Source organism: Elephas maximus, chromosome 7 (assembly GCF_024166365.1).
Source record: "Elephas maximus indicus isolate mEleMax1 chromosome 7, mEleMax1 primary haplotype, whole genome shotgun sequence".
Classification (NCBI taxonomy): Eukaryota; Metazoa; Chordata; class Mammalia; order Proboscidea; family Elephantidae; genus Elephas; species Elephas maximus.
The window spans coordinates 129,035,137-129,059,247 of NC_064825.1; the positions used below are offsets into that span (position 1 = coordinate 129,035,137).

The 24,111-nt window shown below is 53.2% G+C and overlaps 2 protein-coding genes across 2 annotated transcripts; one reads left to right on the top strand and one right to left on the bottom strand.

The window, feature by feature from the left end:
* Positions 1-1,648: 1,648 nt before the first annotated feature.
* On the top strand, positions 1,649-3,284 carry CCDC85B (coiled-coil domain containing 85B). Its single transcript, XM_049892529.1, has one exon. The coding sequence runs from the start codon at positions 1,799-1,801 to the stop codon at positions 2,405-2,407; it is 609 nt and encodes a 202-aa protein (XP_049748486.1). The 5' UTR covers positions 1,649-1,798; the 3' UTR covers positions 2,408-3,284.
* Positions 3,218-9,813, bottom strand: FOSL1 (FOS like 1, AP-1 transcription factor subunit). The gene is made up of 4 exons (XM_049892528.1): positions 9,468-9,813; positions 7,064-7,261; positions 4,695-4,802; positions 3,218-4,291 (listed from the first exon to the last, which is right to left on the bottom strand). The coding sequence occupies exons 1-4, from the start codon at positions 9,567-9,569 to the stop codon at positions 3,872-3,874; spliced, it is 828 nt and encodes a 275-aa protein (XP_049748485.1). The 5' UTR covers positions 9,570-9,813; the 3' UTR covers positions 3,218-3,871.
* Between the last annotated feature and the right edge of the window lie 14,298 nt (positions 9,814-24,111).

The following is a 24,111-nucleotide window of genomic DNA, read 5'->3' on the forward strand; positions in this document are numbered from 1 at the left end:
ATATGTTGTAAATCCTGCCTCTATGATGTTAAGGAGGAGGATGGCCAGCAGTTGTGTTGATGAGGCAGGACTCTACCTATGGGATTAGACTGTGTCTTGAGGCAATGGCTTGAGATATAAAAGAAGGGAGCAGAGAGACAGGGGGACCTCATACTACCAAGAAAGCAGCACCCGGAGCAGAGCACGTCCTTTGGACCTGAGGTCCCTGTGCCTGTGAAGTTCCTCGACCATGGGAAGATTGAGAACAAGGACCTTCTTCCAGAGCTGACGGAGAAAGCCCTCCCCTGGAGCTGACGCCTTGAATTTGGACTTTTAGCCTACTTTACTGTGAGGAAATTTCTTTTTGTTAAAGCCGTCCTCTTGTGGTATTTCGGTTATGGCAGCACTAGATGACGAAGATATCTCCTCCAATCAGTGTCTGTCCTGCATCCCTGTCTGTGACAGCCCCAACATCCACCCAGTTCTCATACCAGAAACCTGAGCATTCTCCCAGACTGGTCTCTCCCACATTCAGTTATGCTGATTTTGCCTCCTGGATATTTCTAGTATCTGATTCCTCCCCTCCACCCCCACTGGCACTGCTCCAGCCCAGACCTGCATAGCTTTCCTTGCCCATGGCTACAGTATTCTTACTAATCTCTCTGCCTACACCTCTCCCCCCGGCCCATCCCACACAGAACAGCGTGAACCAATGCACATTTGAATTATGTTACTCCCCTGCTTAAAATCCTTGATGGTCTGTGGAAACTCCCCAGCCTGGTATTAAAAGCCCTTTAGAATCTGGCTTCCAACTACCTTTGTAACCTCCTCACTCTCGCGCCACTTTCTCCATGCACTTACCTTTAAAAAACATCAGACTACCCTCACTGTTCCTAAAACAGCTAGGCCCTTTCAGGTACCTGTGTTTTTCACGGTGCCGCGAGTCAGGGGAAGACTCTTTCCCTGAAATAATCCTCTCTTTACTTGGCCTAGTCCTAGGCATCTTTCAGCCACTCGCCTATCACCTCTTTCAGGAAATCTTTCTGATAGCCCTTCAGACCGTTATCTCCGCCCTCCGCCCCCCCCCCGCCCCATTTGCTTCTTGTTTAACACAGTCTGCCCGTCAAATTGCGACTTCTTTGAGGACAAGATTAGGATCTTGGTCCAGTTTATTTCTGCCGGGGCCTAATATACAATAAGCCTTTACAGAACAACCGAATCCCTTGTATGCCCCACCCTTGGGCAGGAAACACTCCGTGGGAGGTAGGGTCAGCTGACGGGGTGCCAGGACGTTTAGACTGAGGAGCTGAGAGACTCCAGAGTTTGAACTAAGCTAGGCAGGAAGGGAAGGCGATCAGTTTGCGTTCCGTCCCGGAGTGGGCAGGAGAGTCGGGGGCCGACGCCCGAGACTTGATCCTCGAGAAGGAGTTGAGCGGCCTACGCTCATGCTTGAGGAGGTCGGAACTGGGAGGTACGAAGCACGTAGCTTCGCGCTCAGACTGCCGCGGAGGACGGGGACGCTGGGACCCTGTGTCCGGGAAGAGTCAGGGCCACCGTGGTCGGGAGTGGGCGGGGGAGAGGCTTCTGAGCTCGGCCCGCCCCTTTCCGGAGCTGCTTTCCCGGATTGGCTGTTCGCCCGCGACGTCACGCGGCCCCGCCCCGGCGCGCGCCCTGGCGCGTGCCCACCCCCGAGCCGCGGCCACAGGTTCGCTGCCTCCGCCACTGCCTGCAGCCCCCGAGCCGGAGCCCGAGCCTTAGCGGCGCTGGGCCGACGCGGGGCTCCTGGGCGGCGGGCGATGCTCCAGTGGCCTAAGCAGCAATGGAGGCCGAGGCGGGCGGCCTGGAGGAGCTGACGGACGAGGAGATGGCGGCGCTGGGCAAAGAGGAGCTGGTGCGGCGGCTGCGGCGGGAGGAGGCGGCGCGCCTGGCGGCGCTGGTGCAGCGCGGCCGCCTCATGCAGGAGGTGAATCGGCAGCTGCAGGGCCACCTGGGCGAGATCCGCGAGCTCAAGCAGCTCAACCGGCGCCTGCAGGCTGAGAACCGCGAGCTGCGCGACCTCTGCTGCTTCCTGGACTCGGAGCGCCAGCGAGGGCGGCGCGCTGCGCGCCAGTGGCAGCTATTCGGAACCCAGGCGTCCCGGGCCGTGCGCGAGGACCTGGGAGGCTGCTGGCAGAAGCTGGCCGAGCTGGAGGGCCGCCAGGAGGAGCTGCTGCGGGAGAACCTGGCACTTAAGGAGCTCTGCCTGGCGCTGGGCGAGGAGTGGGGCCCCCGCGGCGGCTCCGGCGGCACGGGGGGCTCTGGCCCGGGGCCGACCCCCGAGCTCGCCCTGCCCCCCTGCGGGCCCCGCGACCTGGGCGATGGAAGCTCCAGCACCGGCAGCGTGGGCAGCCCTGATCAGTTGCCCCTGGCCTGCTCCCCTGATGACTGAGGGCTCCGCTTCCTAGGCACCGGCGCCCGCCTGGATTGCGCCCCAAACGACGGGATTGCGGTGGACCTCGGAACCGGAGCGCCGCCCTGGTTTCGCCCGAGGGGCGGCCTGCATGAACTGAGAAACCCTGACACCGAAGAGAATTCCTCGTTTTGGCCAATGGGGTGCAGGGAGGCTGGAGCGGAGAAACTTGCTGGGGGCTGGGTGGGTACTAATAAACTGGGAAGGAAGCGGAGCCCGCCGCCTGGGCAGCGTCTGTTTGGGACTCGCCGGGGTTGGGACGAGGGCGGGGATGTTGAGACGGGGCCCCATCCCCTTCTGGAGGGACCGCAGAGCTAAGGTGGCTGGCTCCCCCTTTACCTCGTGGTTGGGGTGGGATAGGGGACCGTGGTAGGCCCCTGACTCCCCCCGTGGGGCTGTGGGACAGGCCATGATCCAGACCCTGAAGTGACTTCCCGGCTCCTTCCTGTCCAAGACAATGGGGCAGGAAGCAGGTGTCGGGGGCCTGGAACTCAATCCGCCTCCCCTGAGGCTGGAAGGGGCATACCAGCTCTCCCCTGTGGGCCCTCCCCTGGAGGAGGAGGAGGTAATCCTCTTCACTTGCACTCTTGAGCACTGTTCTCTCCAGTCCAGGAGATGAAGCGTAACAGACGTAGCCTCATTTGTCAGATAAAACGTCCCAGTTCAGAGATATCAAAGAATTTATCCAAGGTCAGGCAGTGAGTGGGTGGATTTGAAACAAGCCCAGGGCTTCGGGCTTCAAATGTTCCCCCTTTAGCCTCGGGGTCCAATGAAACACCCAGACCAGAGCTTCAAGCCTTTTTATTCCGTTTGACAGGTTTGTACAAAAATACTCTCTTAAGGAAAATAAATAGCAGCTGCCTTTGCTGTGTGGGCTTGGACTCCCTGAAGCTAAAGGCCTCTCAGAGCTGGGTGCCACAGGTGAGCTCATCACAGAAGCCTCCAACGCCCTCCGGGGCTGTGCCATTTCAGAGGGGCCTGAAGGATGCCCTGGTCCGATCAGGTGGTGCTGCTGGCAGTGGGGCTGGGTTAGTGTTCTAGGCTGGTAGGGCGGCACCTTCTGTCAGGGAGTAGGGCTGGGTGGATGACAGGAAGAGGGTGATGTAGGCTACGGGGGTGGGTCTGGAAGAGGTTAGGACTCCAGAGGACCTCGAAGGCTCTACAAAGTCCTTTTGGGCTGCTGGGAGTTCTCTGGCACAAGCAGGAAATAATTTGTCTCTCATGTAGTGCAAATTGTGCTAGAGGGGCCAGCTCGAGAGAAACAGTGAGCAGCGTTGGTGGCCCCAAGCTGGTTCCATCCTGAAGCAAAATATGCTCAGTCTCATCTGGAGGGATGGAGAAGAACGTGCTGGGTTTGGGATGGACTGTAGTCCAGACCAGCTGGACCAATGAGGGTAGAGGTGTTGGCTAGAGTGACACCTGCAGGGAAGGGGCTGGAGCACCTCACAAAGCAAGGAGGGTGGGGGAGCCGAGAGGGTCAGAGGACGGGTCCCCGCTGCTGCTGCTACTCCTGCGATGGGCCGAGGCGCAGGGCTCTGGGGTGCTGGGGTAGGTGAAGACCAGGCTCGGGGTGAATGGGGTCAGGGAGGGCGTGGTCATGAGCGTGGGCGTGTGCAGCGCCTCGGGTTCAAGCACCGGCCCCGGGGAAAGGGAGATACAAGGCACAGAGCGGGAGGGGGCAGGCGGGCTGCTGGTACCGCCTGTGCCGCTTGTGTCCTCTGTGCTGCTCTCCTCAGCCCCTTCTGGGATTTTGCAGATGGGGCGGTGGGCTTCCAGCACCAGCTCCAGGCGCTCCTTCTGCTTCTGCAGCTCCTCAATCTCTCGCTGCAACCCAGACTTCTCATCCTCCAGTTTGTCGGTCTCCTGTAAAAGGTCAAAAGGTCAGGGGAGGAATGAGGAAGGTGAGGGCTGAATATCCTGCAGCCTGGGAGGATGGGTGGGGGTGGTTGGGAGCCCCTGTGTAAGGCTGGACTACAACTCCCGTGAGCCCCTGGGAGAGAATGGGCACGACTCCCATCAGGCTTGGGGGCGTCCTAGAAAGCTGTAGTCCGCAAGAGCTCTGCTCTGAGCCCAGCCCTGATTATGCGCTTTAGGAAAGAGTCAAGGGGAGTAGATTTGCATGGTTACAGAGTGAGATGCGCTGCAACTAATTTTTAATCGCTTTGTCTTCGTCCTTTTTCCAGAAGGGTTCCCCTTAGCTAGGGAGGCAGTTAGGCGCCCCTGGTTCCCACGGGGTCCCCCTAAGGCTTGGGGGGCCGGGGCTCACAGCCTGCAGGAAGTCGGTCAGTTCCTTCCTCCTGTTCCGGCACTTGGCAGCGGCTAACTTGTTCCGCTCGCGTCTCACTCGGCGGCGCTCCTCCTCCTCGGGACTGATCTGGGGAACAGAGGGTCGAAGGGTGGAAGGTGAGGCACCACTGCGGCAGGCTGCCCAGCGCCCGCCCCCCATGGTGGCCCAGGGGTAGACCCCTGGCGGAGGACACGGTATAGAGACCACAGCACCGCAGCCGACTTCCCGCACTCACGGTCTGGGCAGCCTGGATCGGTCAGATTTCCTCCTGGCACTCAGCCTCTGCCTCCTACGGTTCCTCACACCAAGTGCCCTCCCCTTCCACAAACCTTAAACCTCCTCGTCGTCCGGGACTCAGCTAAAATGCCCTCGCCTCTGGGAAGCCTTCTCTCATCCCCCAGCCAGAAGTGGCCTTTGCTCCTCTGAGACCTGGAGCAGGGCCCCCAACCCTCTTTGACCAGAACCCTCATTCTTTCCATCTCTTGAAGACCAAGGGGCCTCTTCCCCTGGGACTGTGAAAACTAGGAGGGGCTACTGAGTGCTCCGGAATAAGTCGTAATTTACTAGGAGCCTACTATGTGCTAAAGGAGCCCTGGTGGCACAGTGGTTAAAGAGCTCTGCTGTTAACCCAAAGGTCGGTGGTTCTAACCCACCCAGCCGCTCCACAGGAGAAAAGACCAGGCAATTTGCTCTTCTAAAGATTTACAGCCTAGGAAACCCTAAGGGGCGGTTCTACCCTGTCATATAGAAATGCTATGAGTCGAAATCAACTGGAGGGCACACAACAAAAACAACTAATTATGTGTCAGCTAAGTGCTTCATACGATTCTTAACCACTTTCCATGTGAGGAACTGAAGCTCAGGGGGGATGAATCCCTGGGTAAGGTCCCAGATCAGGAATTAGAGTCCACTACCTCTATTGAAACCCTGGTGGCATAGTGGTTGAGTGCTACAGCTGCTAACCAAGAGGTCAGCAGTTTGAATCTACCAGGTGCTCCTTGGAAACTCTACGGTGCAGTTCTACTCTGTCCTATAGAGTCTCTATGAGTCGGAATCAACTCGACAGCAGTGGGTACCTCTATTGACACTGGCCAGCTTATGGAGACCACCTCCCCCCAAAAGAACCACTCACAGCCCCAACCTGGGAGTGCCCAGAATCAAAGTGCCACCCTTACAACAGGGCAGGAGTCCAGAAGGCGGTTACCCCTGGCTTGCCTGTGTCTGGGGCTCTCTCGCTAAAGTCCCCTGCATCCGTTCTACTTCTGGGAAAACCACCCCTGGCCCATCTCACATCTTTCCCAGGATCCCATCCTCCCTATTCTCTACTCTGCTGTTGGAGCAAGCTTTTTAACATGCGGACCTCACCCCACTGTTGCCTCACAGATCAGAACGCTCCAGGGAGAGGAAGGAGGAAAGCCCCCTATCTTACTTATTATCCCTTAAGCCCCCCTTATCTTTCATTTATTTATTTTGGCAAAGATTTTATTTGAGCAGTGTAAGGGTAGTATCCTTGGCTAGGGAGGCAAGAGGCTCTCTTATTTATTATCCCTTAAAGCCCCCCTATCTCTGGTTTATTTATTTTGGCAAGGACTTTATTTGAGAAGTGGTGAGGGCAGGAGCCCTGACTGGGAAGGCAAGAGACCCCGGATCATGCTGCTTGGAGCCTCCTGGCAGCTTCTGGTGAAACAGTGTGCCTGGATGGTTAGGAGCTGACTTTAGGGTTGGACAGACCCAGGCTCATTACTCACTCCTTGTGTGGTCTTGGGCAAGTAACTTTACTCCTCTGGGCATTTGTTTTCTCCTCTGTAAAATGGGGAGAATCAGAGTACATTCCCCAGAGAGTTCTTGTGAGAATTAAATGAGATAGGGAAACTGAGACCTAGAGAGTAGCTGAAGGGGATCCACTCTTTCCTTTTCTCTCCCCAGCTGTGCAGTGCCACAGACAGCGTCAGCCCACTCCCCTGCACATGCCAGTGGGGGGAGGCCCTCTGCCATACTCTCACCTTTCCATGTTCACATCCTCACCTCTACCTCCATTCCTTGTGCCTGCCACTCCCTCCACCCAGAACTTCATCTTTTCTTCATCTCTGCCTTTGCAAATCCTACCCTAGGATTTAACATCCTTGGAGGCTAGTATGCCCCCTCCTCCAGGAAGCTTTCCCTGATCTAGAAGGGACCTCCTTGCCTTCTGGGCCTCTCCAAGGGTTCCAGTCACTTTCTGTCTTGGGCAATAGTTGCCAGTGACCCTGCCTTCTAGGCTTGTGCTCTCCTTTTCTGGCAGGAGCTTGTTCTCAGCCCCCTAGCAGCCCTATGGGCATCAGAACCAGGGCCAGGCGTCTGCTCCTTACCTGGTCACAGGGCCGGCGCCGCACTCCTGGAGGTGGCCCTAGGGCCCGGATGACACCTGGTCGGGGCTGCGGCGGGTTGAACTGGGGGTAGCCCAGAGGCCTGGGATAGCTGCTGGGCCCCAGGAAGTGAGGCTGTACCATCCACTGCAGCTCCTGGCTGCCACTCACAGCGTTGAGGCTTGGCACAAGGTGGAATTTCTGGGGGACAAGAAGTGGATGGCCGAGGATGAGTTCTGTGTGGATTGAGGGGCATCTAGTAGACAGAGGGTACACTGCCATCCACTCCCAAAGCAGCTGCCAGTTCTGGGAGATCAGAAAGAGCGCAGCTTGGCAGTCAGACAGACGGACTTGGTGGCAAATCCCTGCTCAGCTGTTTGACTTTGCACAAGTCACATAACTTTTCTGTGCCTGTTTGCCCTGCTAAGCGCTGTCCTGACCACTTTACAGAGACTGACTCATATACTCTGCACAACTGCCCTATGAGGACTGCTCTAGTAGTAACTTCATTTTCAGTCCGGGGAAGAATTGCCTGAAAACACAGTCTGTAAGTGGGACCCCAGCTCGCCAGGCTCCAGAGTCTTGCCCTTACCCCTGCACCCTGCCTGAGTCCCATCTGCACAAAGAGGGTAACTGTGAGAATCAGGTGAGAGAACGTGTGACAGAGCCTGGTAAGTGGCAAGTGCCTAATGCGCAGGGGACTGTGGTGGGCAGGAGTCACTGCGCTGGGTTCAGGCAATCCCAGTTCTAAACCTGGCTCAGCCACTTTCTGATTGTGTGACTTTGGGCAAGCTGTTAAGCTGTTTACCTTCATTGTGCCTCAGTTCCTCATTTGTAACATTGTAATAGGTGAGGGGAGCCCTGCTGGTGCAGTGGTTGTTTGGCAGCTAAGCAAAAGGTTGGCAGTTCAAATCCACCAAGCCATTCCTTGGAAACCCTATTGGGCAGTTCTACTCTGTCCTATAGTATTGCTAGGAGTCAGAATGGACTCCACTGCAACAGGTTTGGGTTTTTGTTTTGTTTTGTTTTGTGTTTTTTGGTTTAATAGGTGAGAATTACAGCATTTCACTGATTCTCAGAAGTACCTTTTAATAGCTCTGAAATCATAGTTTAATTGACATTTTTTTCCTTTACTGGCACAAACTCATGGTAGGTTTTAAAATCATCGTTTCTTAGATTCGGTGGAATAGTCAATGAAGTGGAAAGCGCCTAGCACTTCCCTGGCACACTGTAAATGACACGCCAAAGGTTATCTGAGATGATTTCTGCCAGGAATCTGAGCAATGGGTTGGGATGAGGGCACACTGTTCTGGGAGCAGAACAGGGTTAGAGGCCTGGAGCTGGGCCCTGGGTGTGGGCGACCTGTCGTCTGAGAAGCTCTTCACAAGCCCAGGCAAGTTTCGACAGCAGTGGCCCCGGCTAAGGCTGCTGTCCCAGTGACCCGGTGACCCCAGTTCCGGGCCCGAGGCACTGCCAGCGGCGGCATCTCCCGCTCCCGAGGTTGTCCGGGCCAGGGCGCTCGGGGCCAGGAAGGGAGGGGCGCCGCGGGTGACTCAGCCGCCGTGACTCGGCCGCCGTGACTCGGCGGAACGGACGCCCGCTCATTCTCTCCCCTGGTGACACGTGCTCGCGGCCCTTTGACAGGAAATGGGCACCTGCAGCCTCCCAGATTCCCCCAGCCGGCAGCGGGCGCCGGTGCGGGCCGAGGATCCGGGGCGTTGGCGTTGCCCGTTGCGTGACGCCGCACACGTCCCGAGGCCTCGTAGGGTTTAGTGGCCCCAACTGGGAAAGGGGTCGAGAGCCAGTCTCCGGAAACCACCAGGCTCCACTGCCAGACAGCCACCGAAAAGCGTGAAGCCTCAGTGAAGAGTGGGGGGAGGGAGGGACAGACCAACGGACAGACACACAGTCACAGGCAGCGCCGAGTTCCTATTTTGTAGAGGCTGGTCAGCCGATGGTGACCGCCTCCCTCCAGTGTCCGCACGTCTCGGCCTTAGCCCAAACCCGGAGCCCGGGCATCCAGCCCGAGATGGAGAGCCTCGCTGATCCTGGTGGGGCTACGACTAACCCAGATGTCCCTGATCCCCGTCGGAGAACTAGCGGTGGGCAGGAGGAAGGAAAGAAGGAAACAGACGGAGGGACCGACCGCAGGCAGCGCGGGGAAGGGGGCGGGCGAGGAGCGGCGCCCGAAGGTCGTCCCGCGCATCCCCCTGGGCCGTGGAGGGAACGTGGCTCCCGGACGGCAGGTAATGGGCAGGGTCCTCGGCCCGGCCCCCGGCCCTAGCCGGCCCCCGGCCCCTGGCCCTGGCCCCTCATCGGTCCCCCGCCCCCGCTCTGGTCCTTCTCCGGTCCCCAGCTCGTCCCGGAGCGGACCCCGGCGTCCCAGGCGCTGTCCGAGCCGTCTCACCTGCTGGGCGGCCGCCTGCGCCGCGGCGGGATTGGGCGCGGGAGGGCCGTACGCGCCGCCCGGCCCGGTGCTCGGTCCGGGCTCCTCGAAGTCTCGGAACATGCCCTGGGCTGCTGCTTGCGGGCCCGCGGCGGCTCGGTCCTGACTCACCGTCTCCTCGCCGACTCTTCGCTTTTTGTGAATGAACGCTGGCGGGCTGAACCACTCGGACTGCGCGGGGGTGCTCGGCGGCGGGTCCCCTGGGCTCCCTCTCCCGACGCACCGCCCGTGCCGTCCGCGCGAGCTTTGCGACGCCTCCTGCGGCCCGGTGCCCCCTCTGCTCGGAGAAGGGGCGGACTCGCGGGCCCCCGCGACCGCCGGCGGGGCTCTGTGCAGGGCTCCGCCCTCTGACGCAGCTGCCCATACATGGTGCAATTTCCTCGGCGCGCCCAGGTAGAGCCCAGGGTTCCCCCGGCCTGACGCACCTGCGGCCGCCCCGCCCCGCCCCGCCCCGCCGCTCGGTCCGCCGCCCGCGCGCCCTGGTCCGCACGCGGCCTCGGCCTCTGCAGCGGTGAAATGGGACGACGTCGTTCCGGAGCTACCTGTCCGCGCGTGGGAGGTGGAATGATGAATGGGAAAGCAGTTTGGAAGCTGTAAAATGGATTATGAATGTGATACATTATTTATTTTATCATTATCACTGGGTGTTTTGTTTCATGCCGGAAACCATGCTAAGTGCCACGCACGGTTTCACAGTTGTGGCAGGGGGCCCGGCCACTGGCATTGCTGTACGGCTCGGGATATACTGAAAAATGAATGAATGACACATCAGAGTTATAAACATGGTGATCTATTTTAAGTGCTTAAAAGAACAGAGTAATGCTTTGAACAGTCCACAGATACAATGCAATATCGTCGTGCTGCTGACTGGAAATTGCAGGAGCTCGAACACGTTTTAAGGTCCCTGCGTGGCACAAACGTTTTGCGATCGATTACTAATCTAAAGGTTAGCGGTTCAAACCTGCTCAGTGGCGCGGACGAAGAAAGGCCTGGAAATCTGCTTTCATAAAGATTACAGCCAAGAAAACCCTAGGAGCAATTCTACACTGTAACACATGAGTCGCTGTGAGTCAGAATCAACCCTATGGCAGTGAGTTGGTTTGTTATGGAGTGGGATTCTGCGATGGGACTCCAGTGGCTAGCTGTCTGGTGAACACCATCTTCTTTAAATACTGTCATGCTACTTGTGGACTGTGTGGTCACCAGCATTGTTTGGAGATGATGTCAAAGGTCTGTATGAACCTGAGGCCGGAATCAAAAGTCAGCAACCAAAGACCAACAATCCTGGGAAGTAGGTACCACCATCATCCCCATTTTACGGATGGGGAAGCTGAGGCTGAGAGAGGCTGAAATGATTGTCCAGGGTCACTAGGTGAAGGGCTGGACCAGATTCCCAAACTAGGGCTGTAGGAGCTCTAAGGCCAGGCTCAGCCAAGATTTTTCAAAGCCCTCACTGCGTCACAGACGCTATTCCACACATGCAGAACGTCAGTGCTGAGAGGACCGTCCAAAAGCTTCTGTGCCCCCCCCTATTTTACAGATGAGGAAACTGAAGCCCAGAAAGAGTAGGAGCTGCTAACGTCACACAGCTGTAGAAAGAATGCTGGGCTCTCCAGCTTTTCCACCAGAACCTCCATCTGATCAGCTCCAGTAGAGCTCCAGGGGGCAGGGCCCTGGGCAGCCTGTCATGGGCACAAAGGTAAGGGGTCTGTGGGCTCACTCAGGGCTGGAGCCAGGAGGCCAGCCTGACTCTGGGGTTCCAGTCACAGAGCTGTCATTTCCTGTTGTGTCCCCTAGCTTCCAGGGGTGAATTATTCAATAAGCAAAGCAGGCACAGGTTTATTTGCCCTTACTCTCTAGTCTGTAGTGAACAATTGCACTTTTTTTCACCACATCAAAGTTTCTGCTTCTAGGTATGGCTGGCATGTCTCTCTCCCAACCCCACAGCATCTTCCTACAGAATCAAAGACTCTTCAAATTTACAATCCCTGACAGGGGCAGATGGCCAAGTAAGCAAGGCAAGCACGGGCTTACTTGTGCTTACTTGCTAGTCTGTAGTGAGCAATTTCACATGCGAACAGTTGTTCACTATGATCAGTAAGTAAGCACAAGAAAGCCTGTGCTTACCTTGTTTATTGGATAATCCGCCCTGCTCCCCTCCAAGTCTCAGTCCCAGTGGCAATGATTGGACCTCCCAGTGACCTCGTGGGGCTGCTGTGAGGATCAAATGAGATCATTGATGAGAAAGTGCTTTGTAACCTGTAAAGTGCTGTGTTTTCAGGAGGTGGCTGCCAGGCTGGTGCCTCTCCCTTTGACCTTGTTTTATTTAAGGCTTGTCTTCCTCTGAAAGGAAAAGAAACCACAGCAGTTTACCAGAATGAGAAACATAGGGGTGTATGTGTGTGTGAGAGAGAGAGAGAGAGATTTTGCAACAACAGTGTGACCCATGGGAAGAACGTGCACGCTGGAGTCAGACAGTTCTGGGTCCTGGGTTGGACTCTGCTGGGTTCCTCACCAGCCATGTGACCCAGATGAGATACACAATCTCTCAGAGCCTCCTTTTCCTCTGGAAAATGGAGATATCATTATAGTTACATCTCAGGGTTGTTGGGGGCTGTTATTGTCATTGTTGGGTGCTGTCCAGTCGGTTCTAACTCATAGCCACCCCATGTACAACAGAACAGAACACTGCTTGGTCCTGTACCATCCTCACAATCGTTGTTATACTTGAGCCCATTGTTGCAGCCACTGTGTCAATCCATCTCGTTGAGGATCTTCCTCTTTTTCGCTGACCCTCTCCTTTACCAAGCACAATGTCCTTCTCTAGGGACTGATCCCTCCTGACAACATGACCAAAGTATGTAAGACCTGGTCTGGCCATCCTTGCTTCTAAGGAGCATTCTGGTTGTACTTCTTCCAAGACAGATTGGTTCATTCTTTGGGCAGTCCATGGTATATTCAATATTCTTCACCAACACCACCGTTCAAAGGTGTCAATTCTTCGGTCTTCCTTACTTATCATCCAGCTTTCACATGTACATGAGGCGATTGGGGGGTAGAAGTAAAATAATATCACGTGTTTAATACAGAGCCGGACACATAGTAAAAACGTGATAGTTGTTGTCGGCTGCCATTGAGTCAATTCTAACTCATAGCGACCCCATGTGACAGAGTAGAACTGCCCCATAGGGTTTTCTTGACTGTAAATATTTGTGGAAGCAGATGCCCCGGTCTCTCTCCTGTGGAGCCACTGGTGCCTTCGAACTGCCAGCCATTGTGCCAAGCCAACAGGGCTCCTTTGATAAATAGTATCGAAAATAAATACACATGTTAATAAAAGCCTCCGGGTTGAGACACACACATACACACACGAATAGCTGACTTCCTTGGCCAGACCCAACTAAGTCAGGTCAGGGGTGACACAGGTGGCCAGGTGGTGGCACATTCAAGGCCTGACACAGGTCAGCCTGGACTGCATTCACCCTCATGCCTCCAAAGACCATCCCTGACCCCTCCCCAAGCAGCCTGTGCAGCTGAAGGAATGGGGGCTCAGCCCCCCACTCCTGACTTGGGACAAGTCTTTTGGTCCTTCTGGTTTTCAGTTTCTTGGGCTTTATTTAAATAGGGGGTGTATGTGTGTGTGCGCACGCGTGTGTGTAAAGGAAACCTGGTAGCACAGTGGCTAAGTGCTCAGCTGCTAACCGAAAGGTCAGCAGTTCAAACCTACCAGCTGCACCTCAGGAGAAAGATGTGAGAGTACTTTCCTAAAGATGACAGCCTTGGAAGCCCTGTGGGGCAGTTCTCCTCTGTCCTGCAGGGTTGCTATGAGTTGGACTCGATGGTGGTGGGACTTTTTATTTTTTGGTGTGTGTGTGACTACATGACTCTGAAAGTCCCTTCCTGCTCTAACCGTCGGCCGAGCCACAAGAAGGTCCTTACAGAAGCAGCACATTCCAAGCTCCTCAGTCACCAACTCCTGCCTCGTGGCTACAGAAACGTTCCTGGGGCCTGACCTCACTAGCTGCCACCCAGGGAGGCCAGGAGAGAACCCCAGGAGCCACAGGGGCTGCTGGGAGTCTGGGGTGGGGGAGGCCTGAGAGACCCTGGCCCTGGCCTTTGGCCGCCGTGTGAGCCTGACCCAACCTCTTACCTACTCTGAGCCCCAGAGAGCCTCACCTCTTAGGGTTGTGGGGAGATGAAAAGGGGTGGTGGAGGAGTATGCCTGGCACACAGTAGGTGCTCAATCAGTGCCGCCGGAGGTGATGTTTATTTTTTTAGTTTCCATTCACTTTTGTAATTGAAATATACATAGAGTAAAGTTCAATCATCACGGTATTCCGCTCAATGACTTTTTACATGTATACCTGGGTAGCCACAAGATCAAGATCAAGGACGTTTTCAGCAGCTTGGAAACTCTCTTTAATGCCCACTCCTGTCATTACCCCCACCTCCAGTTAACCACTATTGTGACTTCTATTATCATAGATTAGTTTTACCTACTCTTGAACTTCATATAAACGGAACACTGAGCGTGTGCTTTTTTGCATCTGGCTTCCTTCACTCAACATGTCTGCAGGGTTCACCCACGTTATTGGGTGAACTAGTAGTCTGGTCTTTTCTATTGCTGGGTAGAATTCCATTGCGTGAATATCCCACAGTCTTTCCATTCTTCTGCTGATGCCTTTGGGACCCTTCTGGTTTGGGACTATTGCGAATAAGGCTGCTGTGAACTTTCTTGATGTGTCCATTGGTGGCTATTCGCACTCATTTCTCTCGGATAGATGCCCAGGGGCGGAATTGCTGGGTCACAGGGGTAGGTGTATGTTTGGCTTTAGTTGATTTGACTTAACTGTTGGCCTAAGCAGCTGTGCTGCTTTATAGTCCACCAGCAATGGGTAAGGGTTTCCCACTGCTCCACATCTGGTGTTGACATTTCAGTTCACTGTGACAAACATTTATTCTCCTTGATCCTGGCTCCATCCTCTCTCTCCTGGATGGTCTCCCAGCCTCCACCTCAGCTCCCTCCTCTCCATTTTCCACCCAGCATTCTGAAGAAGTTGTTGTTGTTTTTTTTATTGTGCTTTAAGTGAAAGTTTACAAGTCAAGTTAGTCTCTCATACAAAAACTTATACACATCTTGCTATATACTCCTAGTTGCACTCCCCCTAATGAGACAGCACACTCCTTCTCTCCACTCAATATTCGATGTGTCCATTCAGCCAGCTTCTGTCCCCCTCTGCCTTCTCATCTCCCCTCCAGACAGGAGCTGCCCACATAGTCTCATGTGTCTACTTGAGCCAAGAAGCTCACTCCTCATCAGTATCATTTTCTATCTTATAGTCTAGTCCAATCCCTGTCTGAAGAGTTGGCTTTGGGAATGGTTCCAGTCTTGGCCTAACAGAAGGTCTGGGGACCATGACCTCCGGAGTCCTTCCAGTCTCAGTTAGACCATTAAGTCTGGTCTTTTTATGAGAATTTAAGGTCTGCATCCCACTGTTCTCCTGCTCCATCAGGGGTTCTCTGTTGTGTGCCCTATCAGGGCAGTCATCGGTTGTAGCTGGGCACCATCTAGTTCTGGTCGCAGGCTGATGTAGCCTCTGATTTATGTGGCCCTTTCTGTCTCTTGGCCTCGTAATTACCTTATGTCTTTGGTGTTCTTCATTCTTGAAGGAGTTGTATTTTTTTAATCATGAGAATGTTCACAAAGGAATCTTTAAAAATTCTGACCCCTGTCTCTCTCTGACTTGGACCTTTCTGAGTTCTGGCCCCTTCAGAATTGCTGAGGCCTGGGAAGAGGTAGGGCAGGGATGCTTGATGCCCCCTGAGTTCTTATAGGTTGCATGTTGATGGGGTGGGGGGAACTTGGAGGGCTACGAGGATAACACCAGTGGCTCACACATACACTATTCAAAGTATTTATTTAATCCTCACAACAATGCTTGGAAATAGATAATCATGCTATACCCATTTTACAGAAAAGGAAATGGAGGCACAGGGAAATTAAGTGACTAGCTAAAAGCAGCACACGATGAAGCGGTGGAGCCAGGATTTGAACCTAGGCAGTCAGTCTTCAGAGCCCGGGCTTCTTGAAAGCACCCAGAATCTGTGACATGGCATTCTAGGCCCTCCCAGGTTTGGTGGACCTTGGCTGCCTGCCCAGGCTCCTCCCTCTGCCTAGCTTCAATGCTGGACCCAGCCTCTCAGCCTTTGCACAGTCTGTACCCTTTGCCCGGGGTACCCTCCCCTAACCCCCTCACCTGGCCAGCTGTTTTACCCTTCATGTCTGGTCACCATCTTCAGTAAGGCCTTCCATGAGCCCTAACCAGTAAACCAGTTGCCATAGAGTTTATTCCAACTCATGGTAACCCCATGTGTTTCCTAGTAGAACCGAGCTCCCTAGAGTTTTCAATGCCTGACATCTTTTGGATGTAGATCACCAGGCCTTTCTTCCAAGGTGCCAACTTTTCAGTTAGCAGAGTGTGTTAACCGTTTCCAGTACTACTTCCATGAGCCCCTAAAAAAAAAAAAAATTCCCTACATTAAATCCCTCACGCAAAACAGTTTCCTAGTACTATGCTATATATTACTGTTCTCTGCTCAGAATGATTTTTTTTTTGTGTGTGTGTGTGGACATATGCTTTTATTTTTCTTGGGTATAAACCTAGGAGTAGAATTGCTGGGTCATATGGTAACTCTGTGTTTAAGTTTTTGAAGAAGTCCCAAAGAGGCTGTGCCATTTTATATTCCCATCAGCATTGTGTAAGGTTCCAATTTCTCCACATCCTTGCTAAAACTTATTATTGTCCTTTTTGATTATAGCCATCTTAGTGGGGGTGAAGTGGTATCTCATTGTGATTTTGATTTGCATTTCCCTGATGGCTAATGATGTTGAACATCTTTTCACGTGCTTATTGGCCATTTGTATTTCTTTGTTGGAGAACTATTTATTCATATCCTTTGCCTTTTTTAAAGTTGGGTTGTCTTTTTAATTGTTGAGTTGTAAAAGTTCTCTATATGTTTTGGATACTAGACTCTTACCAGATATATGATTTGCAGATTTTTCTTATTCTGTGAGCTGTCGTCACTTTCTTGAGGGTGTCCTTTGAAGCACAAAAGCTTTTAGTTTTGATGCAGTTCAGTTCATCTATTTTTCTTTGTTTGCTTGTTATTTATATATCATAACTAAGAAACCATTGCCTAATCTAAGATCATGAAGATCAATGCCTATGTGTTCTAGGAGTTTTGTTGTTTTAGCTCTTATATTTAGGTCTTTGATTCATTTTGAGTTAATCTTTATATATGGTGTAAAGTAAAGGTCGAACTTTATTCTTTTGCCATTCTTTTTGATCCAGTTGTCCTGGCATCATTTGTTGAAAAGACTGTTCCTTCTTCCTCTTGTCATCTTTGTCTTAATAAGAGGTGGGAGAAACATTCAGACAAAAGCAATGGGAGGGAGATTAAAAAAAAAAAGTAAAATGAGAAAAGACTAACCTGGGATGTTTTGGTACCATTTTGTTTTTTCTTCTCTTCTTTCTCCTTTCTTTGCTTTCTCATTTCAGAGAAATTCTTGTAGTGCTATAATGCAAAAGCACGTGGTATAAATCAAATCCGGCCAATTCTTTGAATGAATATATAAGAACCTTTTACTATGTATAGGTTTTTAATGTGTACATACGTGTAGGCCTCAGAATGATTTTTAAATCTTTGCATTTTTTGGGCTGTGCTATTTTAGGATACATGCACACACGTATATCCAAAAATGCAAATAATTTAAAATTCTTTTAAAGAAATAGATAATACACATACATACACACACACATATATGTATGTGACGTTGTTTTTAGGTATTATTGAATCAGTTCCGGCTCAGAGCGACCCTGTGTACAACACTGCTGGGTATTGCACCATCCACACAATCCTTGTTATGCTCGATCCCATTATTGCAGCCACTGGGTCAATCCATCTCATTGAGGGTCTTCCTCTTTTTCACTGATCCTCTACTTTACCAAGCATGATGTCCTTCTCCAGGGACTGATCCCTCCTGATAACATGTCCAAAGTTTGTCAGATGTAGTCCCGCCATCCTTGCTTCTAAGGAGCATTCTGGCTGTCCTTCTTCCAAGACAAATTTGTTTGTTCTTTTGGCAGTCCGTGGTATATTCAATACTCTTCACCAACACCACAATTCAAAGGCATCAATTCTTCAGTCTTCCTTATTCATTGTCCAGCTTTCTCATGCATATGAGGAAATTGAAAATACCATGGGTTGGGTCAGATGCCCCTCAGTCTTTAAAGTGTCACTTTAAAAACACACATATGTAATTTCTCATTAAAACATGTTTTATATTTTTATCTAAATTTTATTTTGTTGTTATTGCTGAGAATATACACAGCAAAACATACACCAATTCAACAATTTCTACATGTACAATTTAGCATCATCGATGACACTCTTCGAGGTGCGCAACCGTTCTCACCCTCCTTTTCTGAGTTGTTCCTCCCTCATTAACATAAACTCATTGCCCCTACGGTTCCTGTCTAATCTTTCCAGGTGCTATTGTCAATTTGATCCCATAAAGGTAGCTCTTAAAAAAGCATAATGTTCAAGGCAGATCTTTTTTACTAGTTAAGTGAAACTATTGCTCAGTTTTAAGATGACTTCGGGGATAATTTTGGTTTAAAGTTTAAAGATTATTTCAGGACGATAGTTTCAGGGGTTCATCCAACCTCCATAGCTCCAGAAAGTTTAGAATCCTTGAAAATTTAAAATTCTCTTTTGCATTTTCTCCCTTTTGACCAGGATTCTTCTATGGAATCTTTGATCAAAATGTTCAGTAGCGGTAGCTGGGCACCGTCCGGCTCTTCTGGTCTCACTGCAGAGGAGGTAGTTGTTCACTAGCTGTGTATCCTCCTCCTGTTCCTGACTCTCCTTCCTCTGTTGCTTCAGGTGAATAGAGACCATTTGTTGTGCCATGGATGCCACCTGATGATTTGTATATTTATTTAATGTTGCCTTATTTTAAAAAATCTAATTGCATTCCTTTTTCCACTAGGTAGTACATTCCCATGCCTCAAAATCCAAAATCTGCAAAAGGGTGTACCATGAGAAGCTTCCCTCCTACCCCTGTTTCTCCTCCCTCTTCTTCCAGACGGGCATTGTAACCAGTTTCTTGTGTCTCTTTTCACCCAGAATGTAGCCTGCTCTGCACACCCATTTGTTCCTTGCTTTTTTTGTTTTCTTCTGTGTTGGAAATCCTTCCACTGAGTGTATATAGATCTGCCTCATTTTAAAACAATATCTACTTTATTGCAGTATATTTTACATTTGATAAAATTCACACTTTTAAAATATACTGGTCATGTGTTTTGGCCAAAGTATATAAACCCGCGTAACCACCCTTCCAATCAAGATACAGAGTGTTTTCATCTCCCCAGAAGCTTCTCTACTGCCCCTTTGCAATCCATATTCCCTCTCCCCTCCCCAGAAGTCTTTGGACTCTTCCAGAATTCCCCGTTAATGGAATTATGCAGCAAGGGCTCTTCCACATCTGGCTTCTAGCTCTCAACATTATATCCGTGAGGTTCCTCCCTGCTGCATGAGCAATGGTTTGTTCCTTGTCACTGCTGAGTCGTAGTCCATCGCAGGGATGTACCACAGTTCATTTATCCATTCTCCTGAGTTAAAATTTGAATTGAGCCAGATGTGGGGAGATGGAGATGATCAAAGACTTTGTCCTGGCCCAAGGCACTTACAGCCCAGAGAGATGGCCTGACGCTTAGGAAAACAGCCCTGGTGCCAGGGAGAAAAGGCTGGGGGCAGGCACTGGAGAGCGCCAGCACACTGCAGGAGCCCCCAGGAAGGAAGGGCTCTTTCTCAAGGTAGAGGTGGGAGGGTGGGAGAAGGCTTCCTGGCAGAGGAAGATTTGAGATTGACGAGACATTTCTGGTGCAAGAGACAGTGGGTACAAAGGCCTGGGGGTGGGGGACAGGGGTCTGGGGTAGCTACAATTCAGAGTGTGTAGGGAATGGGTTTTGAGTGCTGAGCTGAACAAAATGGGCTGGGTGAGGTCTAGCCAAGGCCCTCGAATGCCAGGCTGAGATTTGGTCTGGGGGATGAAGGGGCCATGAGCAGAGTGAACACAGAAGTGATCTATGCTCAGTTTACAGAGGCTGGATCTGGGGTGGGATCCCTTGCTGGAGGCAAGGGTCTTCTGGGCCTGACCATTGGGGCCTTCAAGGTCAGAGGGCGTGTGTGGTGGGGCCTTGGGCTGAGGAAGGCGATGGGGCAAGAGTGGCATGGGGTGACTCTTTCCAGGGCCTGGGTATCACCATGGACCCAGGGGTTACCTTCCTCCCCTGTTCTCTGGATGCCAGCTGAGCACCCACGTGTGCCAGTCCCTCTGCTGTCCATTGAGCCTCATACCACCCTGCTGGGATGGCAGTCCTGTCCCCATGTGCAGCTGAGGACCTAAGGCTCCAGGGAGTCAGGGGCAGGGCCATTGCTTCCCCACCCCTTCTCTGGGACTCCCTCCCTACACAAGCCACTTCTCCAGCCCAGGGTAGCACTGGGGAAAGCATAAGAGGGGCAGAGACTTGGCCCCAGCCATGGCTGGTCTGCAACGTGCTATGCACCCTCGAACCAGTCCTTTTTCTTCTGGGAGCCTCAGTTTCCCTTCTTGCAGATCAGTGGTTTACCAGCTGTGCTCCCTAAAACCAAAAGTCTCGGTGAAGGTCCAATGGGTGCAGGGAGAGAGCTGACCATTGGGCCCTCTTCCCTGCTTCAACCAGCCCAGCTCTGGGAGGCAGTGGGGGTAAACAACATGAGGTCTGATGACAGAGGGCCTGGGTTTGAATCCCAGTCAGCCATTTCCTGGCTCTGCAACCTGAACAACTCCCTTCTCTAAGCCTCAGTTCCCTCATTTGTAAAAATAATGTGATAATAAATGTACCTGCCTCCCAGGTTGTTGGGTTGTAAATAAGTTAAGGTGTGGCTAGTGCCTAGCACAGGGCCCAGTACAGAATGGGATCAATATTTAGGGGATTCTGGCTATGGTGCTTTGACCCTTGGGGACCATTGCCTCTGAACCACTGGTGTCTGGGACTCTGTTCTGGGTGCCCAGGAAAGCTCTGCCCACTCAACCTGGCCCCTTCAGATCCTGCCTCCTGCAGAGCCAGGCCCAGGGCAGCTGGAGCCTGTCACTCCATTCTTGGGCTTCCCCCACTGTACCAGACTTGGGGCTTCCAGGCCCCACTCCCGAGGAACCGGAGTGCTACCCCCATGGGTGCCAGCCCTTACTCTGGGCCAGGAGGGGGATGAAACGTTCATCCTGGGATGAAAGGCTCCTGGCCCCGGGCTGGGCCAATAAACTGGCCCCACCCATGCTGGGAGGACCTCCAGGCACCGGTGTAAACTGAATCATGGGGGGCAAGGGGGTGAGTCATACAGAGTGAGTGGGAGCCAGACTGGGCAGAGGTTGCCCGCTTGGGGCCCATGGCCACGCCTCATGGAGCCACAACTCACTGCCCCCCTAAGCAGGCAGGTGAGGCACCCTGGGGGGGCAGGAGCCAGCTGGGGCGTGCACACACGTGTGTGTGTGTGTGTGTGTGTAGGTATGTGTGTGTGTGGTGTGTGTCTCTGTGTGTGTGTGTTGGGGAGGGGGTTGGCAGACAGGAAAGGGAGGCTCTGACTCCTGAGCAAAGGATTGAGGTTTGGAATGGAGCCAAAGCCCCAGAGGAAGATTTTGGCGGCAAGGCCTCACTGTCCTCTCCTGGTCTCTGAGGGTTTGGCAGATTTTTCCACAGAAGCCAGCTTTCTCTCCTTATCCCTGGGGGAGAGGAGCTGAAGCTGAGTGGGTGACCTGTTTGTCCTCTAGAGTCCCCAGGGGCAGAGTTGGGGCCCAAGGGTGGAAAATCCCCAGAAATCAATGCAAACCACTCCAGGGAGGTCTCTGATCCCAGGGTCCAGAGCTGCTCGGGGAGCAGGGACAAAGCTCCTTGTCGCGGGGGTGTGTACTAGCACTCATGGGTGATGTGGTGGCTGCCGGGTCATGGTTAGCCTTGACCTTCATCAAGTTATTTAACCTTTTCTGCCTCAGTTTCCTCATCAGTAAAATGGAGGTTGTAAGCACTGAAATGATAATGTATATAGAGTGCATAGGCCGTGCCTGGCACAGAGTAGGTCTGGGTACACATTTGCTCTTATTATTTAAGCCTCGGTTTCCTCATCTATAAAATGGGTGAGGGGAGGATGCCTGAGGTGCCCAGAGAGGGTTCCAGCTTCTGGTTTTTATTGCCTGGGAAGCTGCCCCCTAAGCCCTGCCCTTTGCCTTCCCCTCTGTCCCTCTGCTGAGACTGGGGGTCTTCCTCGCCCTGCCAGGAGGCCAGTGGCCAGGAAAACTGGGATTGGGGGATTGTGGGGCCGGTGTCTTCAGGTTGCCTCTCAGTGCCTGAGGGATGCGCGTCAGAGAAGTGGGGAGTTTCTTGCCATGATGAATCAGCCGTGTGATCCAAGCCTCATCCCTGCCAGGGCCCCTCCCAGCGAGCGGGAGCTGGGTGCAGCTGCCCTGCCGGGAAAATCCCTGAGAACCCCGCCAAAGCTCTGGCAGAAGCTTTCTCCCAACTCAGCTGTTTCCTGTCCTCTGGAGTCAGCCCTGAACGTGGCTGGAGTCAGGGGTTGTGCAGATATTCTCCCCCTCCCAGGCCAGCCACTCTGGCGACTACCCCCTGGGGTCTGGGGGTTCACAGTGTGTGTAAGAGGGAGGAGAAAGAGTGGGGAATCTCCTCATTTCTCTTGTCTCAGCCATTCCCCTGGCTTTTTAGAAGGGAGCAGTGCACAGGGGCTTGTCCAATTCACCCATGTGGGAGGGGGCTGGCCAACAGGGTAGAGCCCCCTGCCAGGCAGAGGAGGTGGGCTTCAGGGAGCCCTTGGGCCACCAGGGAAGCAGCCCCCACCGTAGGCCTGAGAGACCTTTCCTGCCCAGGTAGGCTTAATCCCTGCACTGTCCGGGCCTCAATTTCTTAATCAGCAAAATGGGAGTCTTCTGGGCCCAGCGTCTCTCCCACTGAGTCCTGAGGACGTTACCTCAGTGCTGTACAAACTGGATCCTAAGTCCTTGCTGGGGCTTATTTGTTCTCGCCACCTCACCCCAGCAGCACATCCATGTAGCGGGGGCTCGGTCATGCATCAGGTGCCCTTAAGTGCGATAGCCTGGGTTCAAATCTTGTCTCTTCCACTTACTAGCTTTGTAACCCTGAGCCAGCTACTAACCCTCTCTGGGCCTTAGTTTCTTCTGCCAAATGGCGACAACACCAGAGCCCAGTGAAGCTTAAATGAGATAAAGTAGGTAAACACTTAGCATAGTGCCTACCTTTTGTTATGATTTCCTAGAATGAGGAAACCGAGGCCCGGAAACAGGGTGACTTGCCTTCAACTGTTCAGTCAACCAATGTTTCTTGGCATCTGCGCTAGGCCAGATCCTGTGCCTGACACCGAGGACACCCTGGGAGGTAAAGTGTGGCCGCTGTCCTCAAGGCACCACAGGTACACAAATGAGAGCCAGAGGCAAAGGGACTGGGGGAGGTGCTTCTGCAGCTGGGGTGAGGGTGGGGCGAGGGTGGCCAGGAAAGAGAAACCTCTGGGAGGATGACACCTGAGGATCAGGCACGTGCAGGGCCATGGAGAGCAAGGGCACGTGTCCAGGCAGGGACGTGAGAAAGCCCGGAGTGTGTGTGAGAAAACCAGAGGCAGCTCATGTTTCTGGGACGAGAGGCTGAAGCAGGGAGTGGAAGCGAGACTAGGCTGAAAAGTCTTCAGGGGCCAGATTGGAGTCGTCGGCACACTTATTCATTTATGGAGAGGGTGCTCCAAGGACAGGGCTGAGATGTGGACACCATTCCTGCCCTCACAGACTGTGGGGCACATAGTCTGGGCACATGGCGTAGGGGCCAGCGGGGCGCTAGACATCAATCAGCAATCGCACAGTAACCACACGGTCATACCCAACATGGTGGTGCATGGCAGGTGCTCAAGCAGAAGGCACAGCCGGAGGCCCGGGGCTACGTGCCAGGGGCTGAAGGAAGTAGCAATTGGCGCCAGTGGGCTGAGCACAAGGCAGATGGGGTGCCCAAGGGAGGCTGGACAGTGGGTGGAGATCGTCCTGCAGGCTGTGGGGGCCATGGCCCCTCTACAGAGAGACCAATTGACAGAGCTGTGTATGTGGGTGGCAGTGAGGGGTTGGGGTACAGGAGGCAGTCTGGGCTAGAGGGAGAGGAGGGGATGAGCGTGCTAACTGCTCAGTGAACCAGGTCTTGTTGACGCCATATGGGCATCTTAACAGGACCCATGAGGGCCTGGCCAGGACCCCCAAGCCTTGGCCCTCTTTGGCCAAGGCACTGTGGGCCAGAGGGAGCAGGGCACCAGGCTCTAGCTCAGAGACCACCCGTTCTAGGGACTTCCCAAGGCTTGTACCCGGGAGTCGGGTGGGGAGGAAGCTGAACCAGGATCACTTGACTCATCCACTTCCACCCAGTCAGCCGAGTGGCATCTCCGCTTCCCTGCTCCAAATTCCAATTTGGTGAGGGTGCTGGAGGCTGACTCAGCTCCGGCA

Excerpts from the sequence above, each read along its gene's own strand:
- CCDC85B (XM_049892529.1), top strand. The coding sequence starts at position 1,799 with ATGGAGGCCGAGGCGGGCGGCCTGGAGGAGCTGACGGACGAGGAGATG.
- FOSL1 (XM_049892528.1), bottom strand. The coding sequence starts at position 9,569 with ATGTTCCGAGACTTCGAGGAGCCCGGACCGAGCACCGGGCCGGGCGGC. Across the intron at positions 7,262-9,467 it reads CGCAGGCGGCCGCCCAGCAG|AAATTCCACCTTGTGCCAAG; the intron begins GTGAGACGGCTC and ends CTTGTCCCCCAG. Across the intron at positions 4,803-7,063 it reads GGCGCCGGCCCTGTGACCAG|ATCAGTCCCGAGGAGGAGGA; the intron begins GTAAGGAGCAGA and ends TCTGTTCCCCAG.